Raw genomic sequence first — 18,443 nt, 5'->3', positions numbered from 1 at the left:
CAACATGCTGTTAGAGTGTGTGGGTGTGTGTGCATCTGGCGAAGGGGCTATCTTATGTAAGCAAATTGCGGCTGTCCCGTCTCATTACCTTGTGTCAACAAGTCACGCCAGCTAAACAGCAACAAATGAGCCAAGTAGAAAAAAAAGCCCCCACAGACCCGACCCTCAACGTTCCACTTTCACCCGGCGCAGCGCCCCGCAGCCTCAGATGAAGCTATTATGAGACCAGCAGAGCTGCCATGAAGTGCCACATGAGACGTTGTTTTTATGGATTCTCTAGCACTCACCGCACTCCACACAAAACACACAAAAAATATATACATATATAAATAAAACGATTGATCCTTGTCACAGAAAGCTCTGCGCATCTTCGATGATATACTCGGTTATCCTCCCCGGTGTGTCGATATACAAATCGACAGAGTCATAGTCGATGGCTTCCAGTTCGTCGAATATCATTTGGTCATTGATGCTGTAGGTTGGCTCCTGAAAAGAGGTTGGAAAATAAGATATCAAAGAGCCAAATCAGTAATTAAAGTTGTTTATGATCTTTCCTAAACATTAAATAAAAAAAATCTACTCCCATTCGGGAGTACACTTACTATCTTCGCATACTTCCAACATTCTATTGCCTTAAAGTTCTGGCCTAGTCGCAAGTTTATCAGCGCCAGGAATCCCCAAACATTTGGTATATGGCTCTCTACCCGCGTGCAGTTGGCAAAGCACTCGAGAGCCATGTCCAGGCTGTCCATCTTATAGTACGATTTTCCCATTAGATAGTTCGACATTAGGGGCAGTAGTTTGCCGGAAAACTGTCCGTCCAGCGCCTGGACACACTCCTGATAGTTGCCCATCTCGTACGATATGTAGCCCAGCCGTATTTTGCTCACCTGGAAGCAGTCGCGTTTGGTTCCCTCCACAGGTGGCAGGGTCAGGCTGCACTGGTAGTAGAGAGCCGCCTCCTCTAAGTTGCCTCGAGAATACTCAACATTTCCATTAACCTGTGCATTCAAGGCAGCCTAGAAGAAAGGAGTTGAGCATTAATTGGGGATTACTCTTATTAGCGTTCGAATTTGGTAACGCAAGAAGACTCATGACATTCTTTAACATTAAGCTTTTTGTAGAGAAATATTCACCAATTTGTCTGCTGCATCATCCTCTCCGAATTCGAAACTTTGTAGCTTAAAGTCTTCATCCAATTGGTTTCTCAGGACGGCTATCTGGGTATTTATCATGTACCGATCCGCATCACTGCATAGATGCTCCACGGCACCGAAGACAATCTGTGCAAACTCGTAGAGGCCCAAGCGCACAAACCTCATAAAGACTTGGAAGAAGAGATAGCCCCTCGCCGAAGAAAAGTTTGGCTCCAGGTTGAGAAAGATGCTCCACATGCTTTCCGGGGCCGGGGGAAACTTGTGCTGGTTACGCACCCGCTGATCCTCGAATCGCCAGCGAGCGAAGGCGCAGCCGGGCTCGTAATTGAACTGCTTGTAATAGCAGTACAGGAGAATCCAGGCTTCCTGTTGGTCCGGATGCAGCTCCGCGTATAGTGCTATGCTCCGCAGAAGACACTCGGTGCAGTCGGCGACGGATTCCGGGTTGTCGCGTGAGTCCATGTAGTTGATGTACAACTTAATCCAACCCCTGTGAATGCCGAAAGTCGTCGATATCAGTCCGTGACAGATAGTGTCTATTTATATCGGAGTGCCGATATCAATGTGTCGCTGCTTACGCAAAATAGTCGTTGTTGTCCGCCATGTGATTCTTGGTGAAGTACGCCTTCGCCTTGTCGTACTCGCCACGCTCCATGTGCGCGATAAGCATGTAGAAATGGAAGCCTTCGTCACTAGGGAACTCTCCGGTAATCTGGAAACCAGAAAATAAAGAGTGTTATTTAGGCTTCAAGAACTGAAAATCTCTGAGTAAGACTATCCTTTAGGGCTTTTTTTCTACTGTTCTCTTAGTCATTGGGTATTCATAACCAGTTATGTTGAATTGAGAATGTAATCAATTAGATAACAAACTCTAACGTCATAATGATCAATTGTTTACTTCCGATTTCAGTTCATTCATAACTGATACAAAACCGGGAAGGGTCGAGTAATTTCTTGTCGTTGTTATTCATAACTTTCAGTCTAATCAAATTAACGAGCGATTCACCTTCCGGTTTGTATGAATCGTTAGGTGCTTTCTTCCGTAAACAAAATATTAAATGCTCATATAAATATGGCATTTGCATTACTTTAAACTTTTTTTTGTTCCCAATATATTTAATTACTAATTACTTTATTTGTCAGCAAAAATTGTAACATTTAGGACAGAACCCGGACCTACATAGGTACGACAAAAAGTAAGACATATTACCGAGAGCATTAAAAATAGCTAAGTGACCGATTTATTTAGTTTAAATGGTCATATTAATAGAGCATTAATATTAGTTTAAACTTCTTTTTGTTTACCAATTACTTTATCTATCAGCAAAATTGTAATAGTTGAACCCGGACTGAGGTACGACAAAAAGTAAGAGTTATTACCCTGGGAGAGCATTACATACACCCTTTAAAAATAGCTCAGTGACCGATTCACTTAGTAATACTTGCTAGCTGATTGCTATTAAAAACTCCCTCGGCAATCGATCAACTTTTCCAATTAACTAATCAGGGCTGTCGAGCTCTTGGCTTAGTTATTTACGAAGAAAGTTAGTAACTGTGAGCTAACCTTCTCAAGTAGGAGGGCCGCAAAGGGCTCATCGTTCACCGTATTCAGCAGTTTGATGGCGTTCATGTGGTCGATGATCCGAGCGGTCTGGACATCCTTTCTGGTCGCATAACTGTAAAAGCCCTCGTTGTCAGCCTGCTCCACCAGGGAATAGACACGGGGCTCCAGTTCATTATATACCAAGGAGCAGAGGTTCTGTGGCATGGAGAAGTGGTCAAGGAATTCGAGTTAAAGGGCCGCTGGATCTACTGACCGCAAACTCCACACTCGTCGTAGTAGGGATTCGTGTGTTGTATACGCTGCCCACGATTTTCATCAGGATGTTTGTGAGGTTCTGCACGGCACAACAGAAGTACTGTTTGCGATCCTCTATTTGCCTCACATTCTTCTCCACAATAGCGCCGATGCAGCCGCGGATGAAGGTGTCGAAACGGGCATAGGATTCTTGTTGAATAGTGGCCAGTGGCATCACTCTATTCTGATGGTCCGGTTGGTGGCAGGATATCAGTCGGTTGTGCATGACAAAGCTCTCGTGGAACACCTTCAGCTCGTTGTAGATCTCTCCGATCGGCGCCAGCAAACAGAGTCTAATGATGGCGAACGTTGATTGATGAGCAGGATTGGAGCTGATCGAGCCCACCTGGATCTGGGCCTTGGTTGAAGACTTCAATTTTCCCACATAATCCAGCTGGACGGCGAACCTCATGTTTTGCACTGTTCCAAAACAAAGGGAAAAGCAGGAATTTAATATATATGCACTGAAAACAAAATAAACCATACTACTAAGGAGTTTCCCCTATTTTTCCCTTAAATAGTAGTGTAAAATTGTTCTTAAATTAATGGAGATTAATTTTTTTAAAGCCGTAAAATAAGAAATATTGATAGTGAATACATGTATAAGGCTATATTTATCGTCATGGCTTTGCATATCCCATGGATAACCTGTATTGTACCTACCTCCCGGGAAGACCATTATGGACGGATCCAGGACACCTTGAAAAACCTTTTGGGACTTTCCAGATCCAGTGCTTTGAAAAACATCTACAGCTAGTACATACTGCTGGTATGTGACGGCGTAGGACAGAACATCTGCCATTTTCTGGGTGAGTATGTAGCGGTGGAAGGAGTTACAAACAAGGGCCTCATCGAAGCTTCGATCGATGCCGGAAAAGGCCACAGTCATTCCTTCTGAGCAAGAAAGTCCCGAGAAGAGCTTAAACATCTCCAACTGCATGGCGGACTTTAAGCCGGTGACATTCGGCGTTTCCGTAATGCGGCAAAAGGACTCAAACACTAGGTGGGGGTCCTGCGAGCAGATGATCTTCCGCTCCAGATGGCAGAACTCGCCCAGCGGTATTAGTTGAGAGTCGTTGCCGGGCACCCTTGGGCGAAAGCTTAGTCGCACGCTCATCGACTCCTCGTCCAGAATATACTCCTCCTTCATGTTATAGATGCTCTCGAACGTCACGAAGGCCATGTTGGTGAAAGTCAGCTCCTTGGCAATGGGCAGAAGAGTATACAGGTGCCATTCCGAATGGACGGCCGAGCGCAGTTCTTTGGGCACATCCGGCATGGGGTACAGGAAGAGCTCCTCGCTGATCATGCTCCGCCGGTGGCCGAACAATTTGATCACGTCGAGGTAGCCCACACTCAGCAGCTGCAGTCTTTCCGACTCTATCGGTACCAACTCTTCCTCCTCAATGATCCTGTCCAGAGACGGGTCCACTTCTAAGTCCGCCTCCAGTTCTTCTTCCTCGAAATACAGTTCCTCCTGCGTTTCCAAGGTCGGCACCATCGGGATCACGTGCATGTACAACTGGATCAGCAGCGGATTGTCAGCAGCATGGTTCATCCGATCCACATTGTCCTGCTGGAATATCAGCGTAAAGGTGGGCTTGGAGAGGAACTCTGCTTCGAAGATAATTCCATCTATATTGTAGTGGTCCTCGCACTTCACAATCGTACTCTCGGCCTGGCTGATGTGAATCTCCAGCGGATATTCTGTGACCGGCAGGTTTTTAATGTTAGCCAGTTGGATGTAGAGAAAAACGTTTGGCGGCTGCGGATGGGGGATCAGATCCTTTTCAACTTTCGCTGGGGCCATCTTCCCTTTTTCTTTTTTTGTCGCCATTTTCTCGTCAAACTCTGGGATTGTGTATTGTATTTTGAACAGAATTAAAACTCTCTTTTTACGCAAACACCAGACGAAGCTGTCATATCCGTAGAGCACAATGTCACAGCATAATACATATAATTTTATTATGTATGCAAAAACTGGCAAGCCGCAGTGTATCCACGTAAGTATAAACAAACAAAATGCATAAGCTATTTTTTAACGCGAGACACCTATTTTTCAAATTAATGCTAATAACAATTGTTTGATTTTTGCTTGGTCTAAGATTTCTCCGACTTCCTCCTGCTTGGTTGAATGTACGTTTTGAAGTAGAATTTGGAGAACATCACGGCCAAGGCCACCGAGAAGGATCCAAACACATAGGCCACCGGTCGCGGAGAATCACAATTGGGCTGCACCAGCACGTTGAGGCATTGAAGAATGATGAGAGCAAACTGGATCAACTGAACGATGGTGATGTACTTCTTCCACCAGAGACTCGCCTGGGCCGCGGGGCTAATGGAGGACAGTAGATAATAGGTGTACATTATCGAATGTACGATCTGGTTTAGGAACGCCATTGGCAATACGGAGCCGCCGAAGCCGTATAGCGTCGGAATCGCATAAGAAAGTACGACCAGGACCACATGGTGGAACACGTGCAGGAAAGAAATCTGCCTGTTCTTCTTGCGCAGCACAAAGAACACCGTATCCAGCAGGTCCATGATTTTATTCATCGTGTACACATTTGTGATAAGGCGCTCCCTATCCTTGTACTCGTGGTCCATGGGCAATGAAACTATGCACCGCAGGTTGTAGGGCCGCAGGACGAACAGGAAGTGTGCGTACTGTTCATTGAGACTTGTGATTATTTAGTCCTTTCGGGTTGCTCAAGAGATACTCACATATACAAATGTAACGATATTGTACACGATCTGAACGATGTTATAAGCCTTGATCATGCCGCGCAGCTCAAAGGGCTTCCTCTGCGCCATCAGTTTGGGACCCAGCTTCAGGACGAACACCAGGTAGGTGGTCAGCACTATTGCCGTGGGCCACATACTGGCAAAAAATGCCATCTGGTGAGGATCTACTGGCGTAAGCATCGTCGTATTAAAAACCTCCAAGGCTTTGTCTCCCTTCGTTAACTATAAACGTGCTTTGGCTACTAAATCGTGCATTGTACTGAAGAAGCATTCTTGATTCGCAGTGTCGCATAAGCCCGACGACTACGCTAGCGCAACGATTTCCATATTCAATTCGGCGAACATTGAACTCTTGCAAAAAAAAAAAACTATTTTTTTTTAACATGTACAATATGTACGTACGCAATCAAGTGGCTCTATACTGCATTTTCCCATTATAGCTTACAAATTCGGAAATTCAAAATATGTTAATTGGAATTAATTTATGCACATGTCTCCCATAACGCAGTTAGCTGTATGTAGGTATGGCGGGTTCTTATGAAGGTCTGAACTTAAGAACCCTGATAGTGCCCTTGTTCGTTGCGGATATAACATGCGGATACTCTGCGAAGAAGCCTTCTCAATATTTAAATTTAGTTTTGAGTGGTACTGGTAGCTTTGCCATAGAACTGGATTCCGTATCTTTGGCTTTCCAGCTACTGGAAAGATAGCCTTATAAATGCTCAGCTGGCTCCCTGGCAAAGCTCAAAGCCTTGACGAGACAATACAACCTCTTCGCTTTTTAGGGCTTCTAACCATCCTAGTTACTGGTGTTCCTTATGCGGTTAAAGGAACTCACCGATATTCCAGCGACAGGCAAGTTTTCGCAGTTTTTCAGATGTTCTTGAATCCTTTTTGTGGCGTCATATATGTATTAACATTAAAAGCTTATTGAACTTGCAAAACAAGGTCAACAGTGAACCGGAAGAGCACATTCTGATGTTGATGATTTGTTGGTCCAGTTAATTAATTTAATAGCTGCTAGTGTGAAATGTTAAGAGCAGGAATTATCAATTAATCATTTATTAACGACACATGATTCTTAAAGTTTTCGAATTGCGCGCGTTATTAGCTGTTTAAAAGCCATTTAGTGTGACCAGCTGCTGCGATAGCAGAAACGATTACGTTTTCTTAACTTACGTCAATGTGCTGCACTGAGAAGAATTTGTTTATTTTTTTTATATACATTTTCCTAAACTGGTTCCAATGTACGATTATTTGCCAAATTATAATGCCATATAAATTATATAAAATTATTTTGTCTATGTTAGTTCTAAGCTTTTAGTAAAAATAAAGGGGGATGGTTACGTTTTTTCTCATACGTACTTTACCAACGTAATTTTTAAATCAGTGTGACCATTTGCTGTGAACGAGAAAATGCGCTCCGTTTTTGTTGAGCTAAGGCCACATTGCCCGCCACACGTGAAGGAATGAATAACAAATTGGACGAGGTCGTGTGTGTGTTGCCGTGTGTATTATGCAAGCAAAAGCTGTGTGAAAACAGCCGATAAACGAGATAATTTGATGCGAATTGCGAGGACAGCGTGCCGCTAGCTGCAGTTTCCCGAAATGTATCGTCTGTTGAGTGCAAATCGAGCGGCGGCGGTGCAAAAGGCACTGCGAGTGCCACCCACCGCCCACAACACAACAACAGTGTGCTGCGGCTGCGGCGGCAACTCTGGATTTGCGCCTCCGATCTTCGGGCATTATCAGCAGTATTATCAGATGCTATACCGCCAAATGCCGGCTGGTGAGAGCGATGACAAATACTAGCTCCTAATGGGTGTTTCTCAACGAGACATGTGCTTTCTTGCCGATTTCAGTGACACTTGCAGCGGCAACAGCAACATCGGCGACGGCGGCACGCACACAAACAACGATACCCACACAGACAGATGCAGTGGCCCAGACCAAAAAGAAGCGATTGCGCAAGCCGCGCTACGCCAAATATGTAGAGCTCCTCGAGGGTAGGTCGCATCCCAGCCAGAATTTGCATCAAAGTATCATTCTGTATACCTTTTCCAGTCACCGAGCAGGCCATCAGCGAGCGCCGGTCGCGGGTGAAGCGGCTCAAGTCCAAGAAGCTAGCCGACTTCATACAGAAAGCCCAGCTACAGATTCTGGAGAGGCGTGCGCGGGAGGATAAGAAGGACAGCAAGAAGAGCAAGGGCGGCGCCCTGGAGTCGACACAGCGGCAACCTGTGGAGTACCAAAAAATCGATATGGAGGCGTTGGATGCCTCTGTTCTGGAATCTGGCTTATACGATGACCGGCCGATGCTATTCTTTGGCAAGGATGAGTACACCAAGCAGGTGGTAGCGAATCCCGAGGAAGTCCAGAACATCCTCAAGAGTTTTAACAACTTTCGGGACATCATCGAGAGCCTTGAGAACGAACGTCACGAAGCCGACTTCGGGTAAGCTGAGTAATAGAAGAGAACTCTTGCATTATCGCTGGAAAGTTCTTTACTTTAAAATCATTTCACCTTTTAGTCTGAGTACCAAGGTTCCGTCTGAAGATCCCGAGGTCGTTGTCGATCCCTTTGAGGCCATCGAACCCTACATCAATCCTCTTGAGAGAAGCAGACCGTCTTCGGCAACGTCAGTGGTCTTGCCCGCAGCCAGTGCAGTTACAGCCAAGTCCAAAAAGCGGTGAGCTTGGATTTTAACAAAGATTTAAGCATAAATTTTTATATATATTCTTGTGGCAGCTTTAAGTCAAAGATTCATGTCAACGAGGAGCAGGAGCGTCTGGCCAAGCAGAGGGCGCTGCACATGAACCTGGTCACCTACCTGAACGTCTGCGTGTCGGCCAATATGCTGAGTCGTGCCTTGTCTACCATCATTGCATATCGCGGAAGGGTACGGAAGAGTTCCCTGCCCCATCTGTCCCAAGGCCTTATTACCGTCGATCTGTACAATATCCTGCTGCACGGTTATGCGGCCAAGGGCTTCTTTGAGCGGTCTCAGGAGCTGTTTCCGCTTATCAAAGAGGATGGTCTTGCGTTGAATGAACAAAGTTATGCTGCCATTTTCGAGTGCCTGGGCCGTCTGGAGTCGGACGAGGAGAATCAACGAACTATTGCCAAGTACATAGCACAGGCGGAGGACGAAGGATTCGGCCTGAACCAAATTATGGACCGTTCCAAGTTCGTAGCGGATCAGCGAGACATAGCCCTGGATGCCATTCGGCGAATTCGTCCGGACTTTACCCCCGTCTATGTGCCACCCCAGCTGGGCTACGACAACGAGCTGCTGAATCACCTGAATGAGCACACTCTGCCAGTGGAAGGATCTGCGCCAGCAGGAGACTCTGACTATGCGATTATGAACTCAAAGCTGGGCTACACCAAAGCCCAGTTGGAGCAGCTCGCCCGGGAGCAGCTCAAGGTAGAACTGGACGGCTGCATCACCATCAAGTCCATCGAGAAGTCCAAGGAGTTTGCCAATGCCGAACGATGCGTAAGTTTGATCTTCCTAAGTGTGTTACCCGATAGATAATGCTTTTCTTTTAGCGTGAGCGCCTGAAGGAGCTGGAGGAATCTTGGCGGAAGCAAATCTCTGCTGCCATTGTCCGGGATCTCAATACTATGCGGGCCCAGGTCCGCTTCAAGCCACATGGCTTTATGACCTACTATACGTACCTGAAGACCCTGGACACCTCGCACTTTTCCGACATCCTAATCAAGGAGCTCTACAAGCTGGCCGAGGGCTCAGAGACATTCAGCCCGACGGTGGGCCAGTTGTACAAGGAACTCGGCCAGAAGGTGCAGCGACGCTACCAGATCGAGCAGAAGAAGCACAACGGCACGCTGGAGAAGGTGGGCGAAATCTATAGCTCGTACTGTGACCTGTGGGACAGCGGCAGGACGCAGGACAACACGCGGCAGGCGTGGCAGCGCCTCGTGCACGAACAGCGCGAGAGTGGGCCAAGCATGGATCTGCCGGAGGTGCCGTGGCCATCCAATGTCCTCACTGGCGTGGGTCGTTTCCTGTACAACATATTGATGCGGGACATCAAGATCGATGCCAATGTGATGAGGAAGCAGAAGAGCAAGTCCAAGACGACTACCCAGCCCCAGAATCTGTTGCCCGCCTTCTACACTCTGTTCCGTAACCAGGGCCGCTTGGTTAAGGAGGAGGTCAAGCCACATCCGGTGCTGGCGAGACTGCTGCGGGCTTCGCGCCAGCAGACGCTTACCTTTGAGTCGAATCTGGTGCCCATGCTGTGTCCCCCACAGCCCTGGAGTACTCCCCACAACGGGGGCTACCTGCTGAACAAATCGGAGCTCATTCGTCTGCCCCACCAGGCCATCCAGCAATGGGAGCGCATTGGAGCCTCGAATCCGCAACATCTGTATCCTGCCCTAGACTCTCTGAATCAGCTGGCCAGCGTTCCCTGGCGGGTGAACACCCAGCTGTTGGATGTGATTGTTGAGGTGTTCCAGAATGGTGGCGACGCCAAGCTGGATGTCCCCCAGCCGCCCAGTTCTCTGCCTCAGCTGCCCACGCTGCCGGCCAAGGACGCCGATGGAAATGCTGCCTCCAATGCGGATCGCGCCAAGCAGTTCCGAGATAAAATGGGTCACCGCAGGAAGCAGGCCGAAATGTACAGCTTGTGGTGCGATGCTCTTTACAGGCTGTCGCTGGCTCAGCACGTGAGTATTTGTGCGAAACTTAAACGAAATCTGTACTCATTTTCCCTATTTGTTTCTCCTGTTTTTCAGTACCGCGACAAAGTCTTCTGGCTGCCGCACAACATGGATTTCCGCGGACGCGTCTATCCCGTGCCGCCGCATCTCAATCACTTGGGCTCGGACTTGGCCCGCTCTATGCTCATCTTCGATCAAGCCCAGCCACTGGGAGTGGACGGCTTCAGCTGGCTCAAACTGCATTGCATCAACCTGACGGGTCTGAAGAAGCGGGACTCGGTGAGGGAGCGCCTTCTGTACGCGGAGGAGATCATGCCGGAGATACTGGACTCGGCGGACAATCCGCTCACAGGACGCCAGTGGTGGGCCAAGTCGGATGAACCGTGGCAAACTCTGGCCTGCTGCATGGAAATAGCCAAGGTGCATCGCTGTCCGGATCCCGCCGCCTACCTCAGCCGCTTCCCCATCCACCAGGATGGTTCCTGCAACGGGTTGCAGCATTATGCGGCCTTGGGAAGGGACAAGGCGGGTGCTTGCAGTGTCAATCTGGCGCCGTCCGCCATCCCGCAGGATGTGTACAGTGCCGTGGCCACTCTGGTGGAGCGGAGCAGGAAAGCCGATGCCCAGAACGGTCTGCATGTGGCGGAAGCCCTAGCCGGGTTCGTGCGTCGTAAGGTGATCAAGCAGACCGTGATGACGACGGTATACGGAGTTACCCGCTACGGAGCACGACTGCAGATCGCACGCCAGCTGAAGGACATTGACGACTTCCCCAAGGACTGGGTGTGGCCGGCCTCCACATACCTCACGGCCAAGACCTTCGAGAGCCTGCGAGAAATGTTTACGTCCACGAGAGAGATTCAAGATTGGTTCACGGAGTGCGCTCGCCTCATTGCCGGCGTTTGCAGCCAGAACGTGGAGTGGGTGACGCCCCTGGGGTTGCCAGTGGTGCAGCCTTACAATCGCCAGGAGGCGAAGCACACAGCTCGCACCGGCCTGAAGGTTACCGCCAACCTGCCAATGGACATGTTCGAGAGACCGAACATTCTCAAACAGAAGAACGCCTTTCCGCCCAACTTTATCCACTCGCTGGACTCCTCGCACATGATGCTCACCTCGCTGCACTGCGAGCGGAAGGGCATAACCTTCGTCTCGGTGCACGACTGCTTCTGGACGCACGCGAGCACGGTGCCGGAGCTGAATCGGATGTGCCGGGAGCAGTTTGTGGCCCTGCACTCGCAGCCCATCCTGGAGCAGCTCTCGGAGTTCATGAAGCGCACCTACAGCTTCCACGACACGTGAGTATTTATTTATTCGCATTTCCTTTCGCAGTTGTTAATCAACCATTTTATGTTCTTAGCGACTTCACCAACGATGGCTCCGTGGAGGATCTGTCCAAGCGCCAGCTGAACCGCACTTTGAAGCAACTGCCCCAGAAGGGGGACTTCGACCTGCGGAACGTACTGGACTCTGTGTACTTCTTCAGTTAGGAATGCCTCCGGACACTAAACATGCAAATCGGACAGTGCCTAACTTAATCTTAGTCATTAGCTTTATTTAATATACACCCACCTGTTGAATTTTTGTTTACCAATTCGGCTTTTAATACAAAAATATGGAAACTGAATACAAAAACTATAAAGGCGAAAGGATTTGCGCCGAATGTGATTTCTTAACCATTGATTACATGAAATTGATTATTAAAAAGCAAACGAAAATATAGATTTGGAGTTTCACATGTGTAAAGGGTTCCAGGGGAAATTATATGTGGCAACATAATATAAGTATCACAACGTTTTTATTAAAATTCGAATTAGGGAAAAAGACATGTTTGCTCTCATGCCCTGTGATGGATTGTGTATTTAATTTTATTTTATTTCAATAGCATTTTATTTTTATTTGTTTGCTGGTTGCCTACAAGTTTTTCATGGTTTTTTTTGGCGTGTGTGGCTGCGCGTGTATACGTGCAATAAAACGATTGTTTAATTAAATGTTGGCTTGTACATTGTGGATTTTAGCTATCAAGTCTATACATCTGTGCGGCCAACATATAATTACTCTTGTATTTATTTTGAGCACGTTTCTTTTTAAAAACAATCTATAAATACCTTAAATTCTTACATTTACTTTTACTTGACCAAATTTCAAATATTGAACCTATTTAAATAATTAATTTTTTCTAATCACTGTGGATGACCGTCCACGTAGTGTCGATGGGTACTGAGAGAGCGCAAGTGGACTATTGTATAGTACACTCAGAATTAAAAGCAGCTTACTATTGTCAGATTGTAAAAGTTATTTCTTTAAAAACTAATAAAAAAAATTGTGCATATTCTTTTAGAAAATTCGCTGATTTAATGAAGTAGGATTGAAAATATTCCTATATTTAATATTTGGAGGGAGGCTAGTCAAATCTCTAATTTGTAAAGCTCGAAATAAAGAACTAAAAGCTAAAAAACTAAAGAAACCATGGTGCTGAATAAGACTTTATAAATTATTTATAACTTATTTGTTGTTTACCTCATTAAATGTTTTTTAATGCAAATTATTTAAATTAAATTTCTGATCCTGTAATTTTTTCTTCTAACTTTATTCGAGAATCAATTAGTTTGTTATTATATTTTATAATTTCGTTTTTTTTTAGTTATTAATAAGCTATTATTAAGGTATTTTCTTATTTCGTTATTCTTTAAGTATTTACTAAGTTTTGTACCAATTTAAAACGGAGCAAAAATATATTTTTTTATAATAGAATAGAAATTATATTTCTGTGCATTTTTAAGGCAACCCACTTGGTTTCTAAACTTTACTGCTTAGCCACCGACTACTACTTTTATTTTCTTCACTTCATTTTAATACTTTTCCGTCTGCAATAGACTGGCCAGCCATTTAATTTGATTGTTTAAAATTTATCGGAATAGAATTCAATGATTTAGAATCGCTTCCCGATTCGCCCAGTTGGGGCCGCTTTGCTCCGCTTTCGTTTTCACTCACTGTTTGAGTGGCCTTTGCTGCCGATGCTCGGCTCGGAGGCTTTTCATCTGAGTGTACGCCCACCGAGTACGTTCACTCCTCCAATTTTAAATGCGCCCACCACCCACATTCGGCCGCTCTGCCTCGGTCGACTGAGAAAGTGCTGCTACCGGCGACCGGCAGCTACGAAGTCAGCGTCGGCGTCGGCGTCGGCTTTCTTTGGCCGCTCTCAATTTTTTTTTGGTTCGGGTGGCCGCTCGCTTCCGACTCGGCGCTCAGTCTGAAAAGTTCATGTGGCGCGTCGAGAACGTTGCGATTGCTATTCCCGAGTCCCGAGACCGACCCACTGACTAGTGTTCACGCAAACGGCACGCTCCGAGGGAATTCCGCCAGAGCATCTGAATCTGAATCTAAATTCACATCTGCATCTGCAGCAGCTGCACCTGTTCCGCAGCACAGGTGGATCGGATCATCGCTCAGGTAACGAGGAGCAGCCAGTGGCACTTGCGGTGGCCACAACAACAAAGGCCAGCCGCTTGATTAACTTTTTATCACCGCATATCACACATATCCGAGAGATGATCCAAAGGGTAGAGGGGCGGAGTGACCGCAAAAGTGCAAACCAAAAAGAAAACAAGTGATACTACATAATTTATGCAATAATAACAATTTTAGAAAAGGTGTTGAACCGTGAAATATCTGTTGCAATTATGGAGAATTTTGAAAAGTTTGCTCTTTTGAAAATTGAACCATCTAATATTTATTTAATGCTGACTTATATTGTGTGTAAAAATATTTGTTTTAAATTGAAAAGAAAAAACAACACTTTTGAAATTGTTTTTCTGGTAATTACAAACAAACACCACTACGAATCGAAATTCTAGAGAACGTTCTCTTTAGCTCTTGTATACAAAACATCGTATATTCTGCTTGCTCTGTGATTTGTGCTCTTCTTTTTTCGTATTTTATTTCGCGTTTTGTGTTATTTCTTATTTGTTTGTTGTTTTTTTAGGTGCTCTATATCTTCTGATTTTTCGTGTGTCTTTTGTTTGGGCAATTGCAAGTGAATTGTGCGAGTTGCAATTGATAAACGAGCGTTCATAAACGAATAAAAGAGCTATCAGGGTGTCGGTCTTATCGCGCCACAATATCGCATTAAAACTAATTCAATTACAAACTGCGAGGGTGCATGAAAACGGGCATGCAAATTAGGAGGACAACAGCAGCAGCCACCGAAGCGGTAGCGTGTGTAGGTGTACGTGTATGTATATATGTATGCAGATAAAAGCGGAGGGGAAGCTCACGCATACCGACAGACACAACTTGTAATTGGAGCAATGTTTTGCTGAGAGGCGGGGTGCTGGCTGTCAAGTTGGAACTTAGTTTTCCGTCGGTGATAATGTCATAATTGACAGTCTGTGTGGACGGGTTTGATTCAATTTCCAATGGAAATTGAGTTGCAAATGAGTTTTGCCAGCGAGTGACGAAATTGTCACTCAATTCTTGATAAAAAGGAAGATAAAGCCACGACACAATTTCAATTAACAGCGTTTAATAATCGTTTTGAGCTACGGAAGGAGAATACATTACCATGTATTCAAAATTGTTACGGAAAAAATACGTATACGTATGCTTAATATCTTAAAATATAATCATTAAATACTATATGAAAGTTTGGTGAAACAAAGAATTTGTATTTTAATTACATGACGTACGAAATGAGTATTACGATTACCACGATTATATTAGAATTTTAATGAATAATTTGAGCACACTGGGCGTATACGTAATATGCATAGAATCCCATCCGGAATGGCCAAATACAAATTTGTTCTGTCTGCATTCAAAAGCGCTTAATGAAACCCCAACACGATTTCAATTAAAAAGAGTTAACAATGCCATCATGCATAGGGAAACGAGCATTTATGGGCCAATCGTGCGTATACGTAACGTGTGTGCGCTGTGCGCCATAAGTTGAGGGCGTAAAAGTGTTTAAGCCCCGGCCCATACACACACATATAATACCGCCCCGGACAGGCCTCATTTCCACCTTTTAGGCCATATTTCTTCGGTGAGCGAGCATCGTATTGTGTTTAGGTTTAATGGAAAAAGTGTGTCCGCACATCAAATGGGTTATTATCCGTTTTGCCACACTGGAAATGGCCATTTAAATTTATAGTCGGCAGGGCTGCCATGTGGCGTGCAGCACGACGTTTTCCGGGGGCCCAGGATGAAATGTCTTAAATCATGATGGCGGTGCTGATGGTGATGCATACGTAAACGTTATGTGGCAACCATATTGAGTGCTAACTGCTTTTATTTAGTTTTATTTTATTTACTCCTCGAAACGGCTTGGTTGGCGCACGACTTACCGCAGCAGAAGTTGTAAAAGATAGATAGTGAACGAGTGCCTGAGATAAAACCAATGATTATTCTGGCTTCTTTTTCCGACTTTGGCAGCAGTTTCGTAAACATCCCTGGGGATGCCATCAAAATATTTACTCAAGATTCGTGTTATGGTCGTGGAATAGTTTTCCGAAAGTGCCGAGAAAAATCCCACTTGAACCCAAGTTATTGGACCATATTTTATGGCAACTGTCAGTGCTGTCAATGCACTTTTCTGCACCATCATTTATCGCAGTTGGCCCCGAGCTCGAGTAATTTATAATGCGATCCCCGAGTGAAATGCTGTGACTCAGCAGTAGCCATCTCTCTCCACTCACTTGCCCAAGCACATTATCATGTATTGCATATTTAATAGCTAGACACCGCCCCGATACCCCACTTCCATTTCAATGTCAGCGCGAGCGACGGAAGGATTTGCGGAGGCGCGAACCAAGTTGACACATTCGCATCTGCCGCAGGGCAGGAGATAAGAAGTCAGTCAACTGCAAACCCGCCAGCTGTCAGCCCCGCGGCACACCAGTCAGTCCCAGTTTCCTGTCCATTCCCTGTGGCTATTATCGGGCGGGAGAAGGCAAATCAAGTCAAGTGCGAGGTGCAGGCAGAGATTATGCCATTTGGACAGCTCACTTTTTGGCAGGCCTCAGTCGGGTCAACTTTAGGCATTCGAGAATGACACTGAAAATATAGGAAAGTAATTTACATTAACTTTATTGCCATAATAATAATAATAAATATTAAATTAAATATTTAAAATATATTGAGCTACCTAAAACTTTTGAATATCCTGAAAGCTCAATGTTGCCTCTTTTTCAAAACCTCCGAATCGTTGACATCCTACTCTGTTGCACTCCACTTATTCATTCACTGATCCCCCATTTATCAACCGGCTGCCTACCGTGAGTAATTAGTGCCCCGTCCGAACCAAATCAAACAATTCGAGTAGAGGAGATCCCGAGCTGCCCCAGTGCGCCTGGACTCGGACTGCATTGATTTCCACTTTGCCAGGCGGCGTTAGTGTTATTTATGAATGCGAATTAATGTACCGTTGGCATGCACAACAACACTTTGGGCCAAGAGCGAGGACAGGGCCAATGCCAGCCGGCGGCACTTCACTTTGTTTGGCTAAATGCGGCGCTGTCGTCCATTTCGGGTGCCGTTATTACGACCATTTCCGTTCCGAGATTTCCGGTGATTATTTCCATGCTGGCTCCCATTTCCATGGAAAGCGAAAGGAAACACCCGAACGGACCGAACGGACTCAACGGCGAACGGTGGACATTGGGCGACGGCGACGGCAACGGAGGCTTGATTGAATTAAACCCAAATGATCCTGGCAAGCAATGCATAATGACACGCAGCTTAATTATGGCCCGAGCGGCCCAGCAGAGCACGGCACAGCACAGCGTATGGCCGGGACACCTGCCCCACTTACCCTAATTGGAATTGATTGCGATGCGAGACGGGGCAGTGTACCCCGGAGATACAAATACGATATGCCCGGGTATCGCAGGCGATTGAGAGTCAAAATTCAGAATGACAGCCCTGTGGCAAACAATCACCGCCTGGAATGGGAATGCAGTTGTTATTGCCGCTGATATTCCGTATCGATTAAAGTTGCGACACAGTGCCAAAATACATTTTTGTGCCGGCAGTTTGAGGCCCACACTCTCTCCTTCTGTTTTTATCGTTTTCTGAAATATTAAAGTCATGTCAAACAATGCGCCAAAGGCGGCTCAATACACGGTTCCGTTGGGTTCCGTTCGGTTCGGCTGATGTGGGGGTATCTGTCTATGTACAAGGGAAGGGGTGAGATGGCCACACGAACATATATGACAGGGGCCGGAATGAGATACTCGATGGCAGAAGCTAATGCAAAAGCCACAGAGAAGCCAACTGGCGGAAGTACTAGTAGAAAACAAATAAAACGGCAGAAAAAACACAAGAACAGGAAGGCGGACAAATTAAATTCTGTCAATGCGAACATCCCTTTACACTTGTTGAGAAAACTTTTGAATTGCCCAATTAAAATCAAATTTCTTGTAAAATATACAATATCTTTATAATTTTTATATTAGATGAAATTGATCTCTAAGATATTGATGATGATTTTTATCATTTATATGTCATTAGGGTGAATAATTTAATTAGACTATTGTTATTGATTAAAATCGAGCAGAAATAGGCCTTTGCCATCAGCTAATAATTTAATATTTAAAATATAATAAAGAGATCTGCTAAATAAAATAATAAAAAATAAAATAATATAAATATTTCAAATCTAGTTTAATTATGTTTTTGATTAGTCCTTGCAATTTCCTTCTTCTAATAACTTTTAAATAAATATTATCCATGTGTCACTTACATTTGGACACCTTCCGAGTTTACGCAAAGGTCATGGCGTTATCGTTACACCTGTTTACTTGGACCAGACAAGGTCACCTGGAGGTTAGAATATATATGAATATTCATATGCGAACAAAAGACAACACTTGGATATTAATCTCTGACTTAAATCTTTAATCGGCGGGTCAGGCAACATGTTTTAGTGTGCGCAGAAAAACGATGAAAGAGGAAAATGAAAATAAAAATTGTAACAAGTTGAACGTGCTGCTGA

At 45.3% G+C, this 18,443-nt stretch overlaps 3 protein-coding genes across 3 annotated transcripts; 1 reads left to right on the top strand and 2 right to left on the bottom strand.

The window, feature by feature from the left end:
* Positions 1–249: 249 nt before the first annotated feature.
* LOC108074388 (uncharacterized) lies at positions 250–4,852 on the bottom strand. The gene is made up of 7 exons (XM_017166413.3): positions 3,679–4,852; positions 2,975–3,435; positions 2,722–2,916; positions 1,736–1,869; positions 1,137–1,647; positions 603–1,019; positions 250–486 (listed from the first exon to the last, which is right to left on the bottom strand). Exons 1-7 carry the CDS (start codon positions 4,850–4,852, stop codon positions 349–351), a joined length of 3,030 nt encoding a protein of 1,009 aa, XP_017021902.1. The 3' UTR covers positions 250–348.
* Positions 4,853–4,955: 103 nt separating this feature from the next.
* Positions 4,956–5,940, bottom strand: LOC108074446 (very long chain fatty acid elongase F-like). The gene is made up of 2 exons (XM_017166487.3): positions 5,740–5,940; positions 4,956–5,682 (listed from the first exon to the last, which is right to left on the bottom strand). The coding sequence occupies exons 1-2, from the start codon at positions 5,938–5,940 to the stop codon at positions 5,116–5,118; spliced, it is 768 nt and encodes a 255-aa protein (XP_017021976.1). The 3' UTR covers positions 4,956–5,115.
* A 1,279-nt stretch (positions 5,941–7,219) lies between these two features.
* PolrMT (mitochondrial RNA polymerase) lies at positions 7,220–12,172 on the top strand. Its single transcript, XM_017166465.3, has 8 exons — positions 7,220–7,549; positions 7,623–7,766; positions 7,825–8,215; positions 8,292–8,450; positions 8,510–9,260; positions 9,314–10,456; positions 10,526–11,748; positions 11,811–12,172. The coding sequence occupies exons 1-8, from the start codon at positions 7,369–7,371 to the stop codon at positions 11,938–11,940; spliced, it is 4,122 nt and encodes a 1,373-aa protein (XP_017021954.1). The 5' UTR covers positions 7,220–7,368; the 3' UTR covers positions 11,941–12,172.
* Positions 12,173–18,443: the final 6,271 nt, after the last annotated feature.

Source organism: Drosophila kikkawai, chromosome 2R (assembly GCF_030179895.1).
Source record: "Drosophila kikkawai strain 14028-0561.14 chromosome 2R, DkikHiC1v2, whole genome shotgun sequence".
In the NCBI taxonomy this organism is placed as follows: Eukaryota; Metazoa; Arthropoda; class Insecta; order Diptera; family Drosophilidae; genus Drosophila; species Drosophila kikkawai.
Note: the sequence above shows the minus strand (reverse complement) of the source record. Positions and strands in the feature narration are given on the sequence as shown.

Excerpts from the sequence above, each read along its gene's own strand:
- LOC108074388 (XM_017166413.3), bottom strand. The coding sequence starts at position 4,852 with ATGGCGACAAAAAAAGAAAAAGGGAAGATGGCCCCAGCGAAAGTTGAA. Across the intron at positions 1,870-2,721 it reads CGGCCCTCCTACTTGAGAAG|ATTACCGGAGAGTTCCCTAG; the intron begins GTTAGCTCACAG and ends TCTGGTTTCCAG. Across the intron at positions 1,648-1,735 it reads GACAACAACGACTATTTTGC|GGGTTGGATTAAGTTGTACA; the intron begins GTAAGCAGCGAC and ends CGGCATTCACAG.
- PolrMT (XM_017166465.3), top strand. The coding sequence starts at position 7,369 with ATGTATCGTCTGTTGAGTGCAAATCGAGCGGCGGCGGTGCAAAAGGCA. Across the intron at positions 7,767-7,824 it reads ATATGTAGAGCTCCTCGAGG|TCACCGAGCAGGCCATCAGC; the intron begins GTAGGTCGCATC and ends TACCTTTTCCAG. Across the intron at positions 8,451-8,509 it reads ACAGCCAAGTCCAAAAAGCG|CTTTAAGTCAAAGATTCATG; the intron begins GTGAGCTTGGAT and ends TTCTTGTGGCAG.
- LOC108074446 (XM_017166487.3), bottom strand. The coding sequence starts at position 5,940 with ATGCTTACGCCAGTAGATCCTCACCAGATGGCATTTTTTGCCAGTATG. Across the intron at positions 5,683-5,739 it reads ATATCGTTACATTTGTATAT|TACGCACACTTCCTGTTCGT; the intron begins GTGAGTATCTCT and ends CTCAATGAACAG.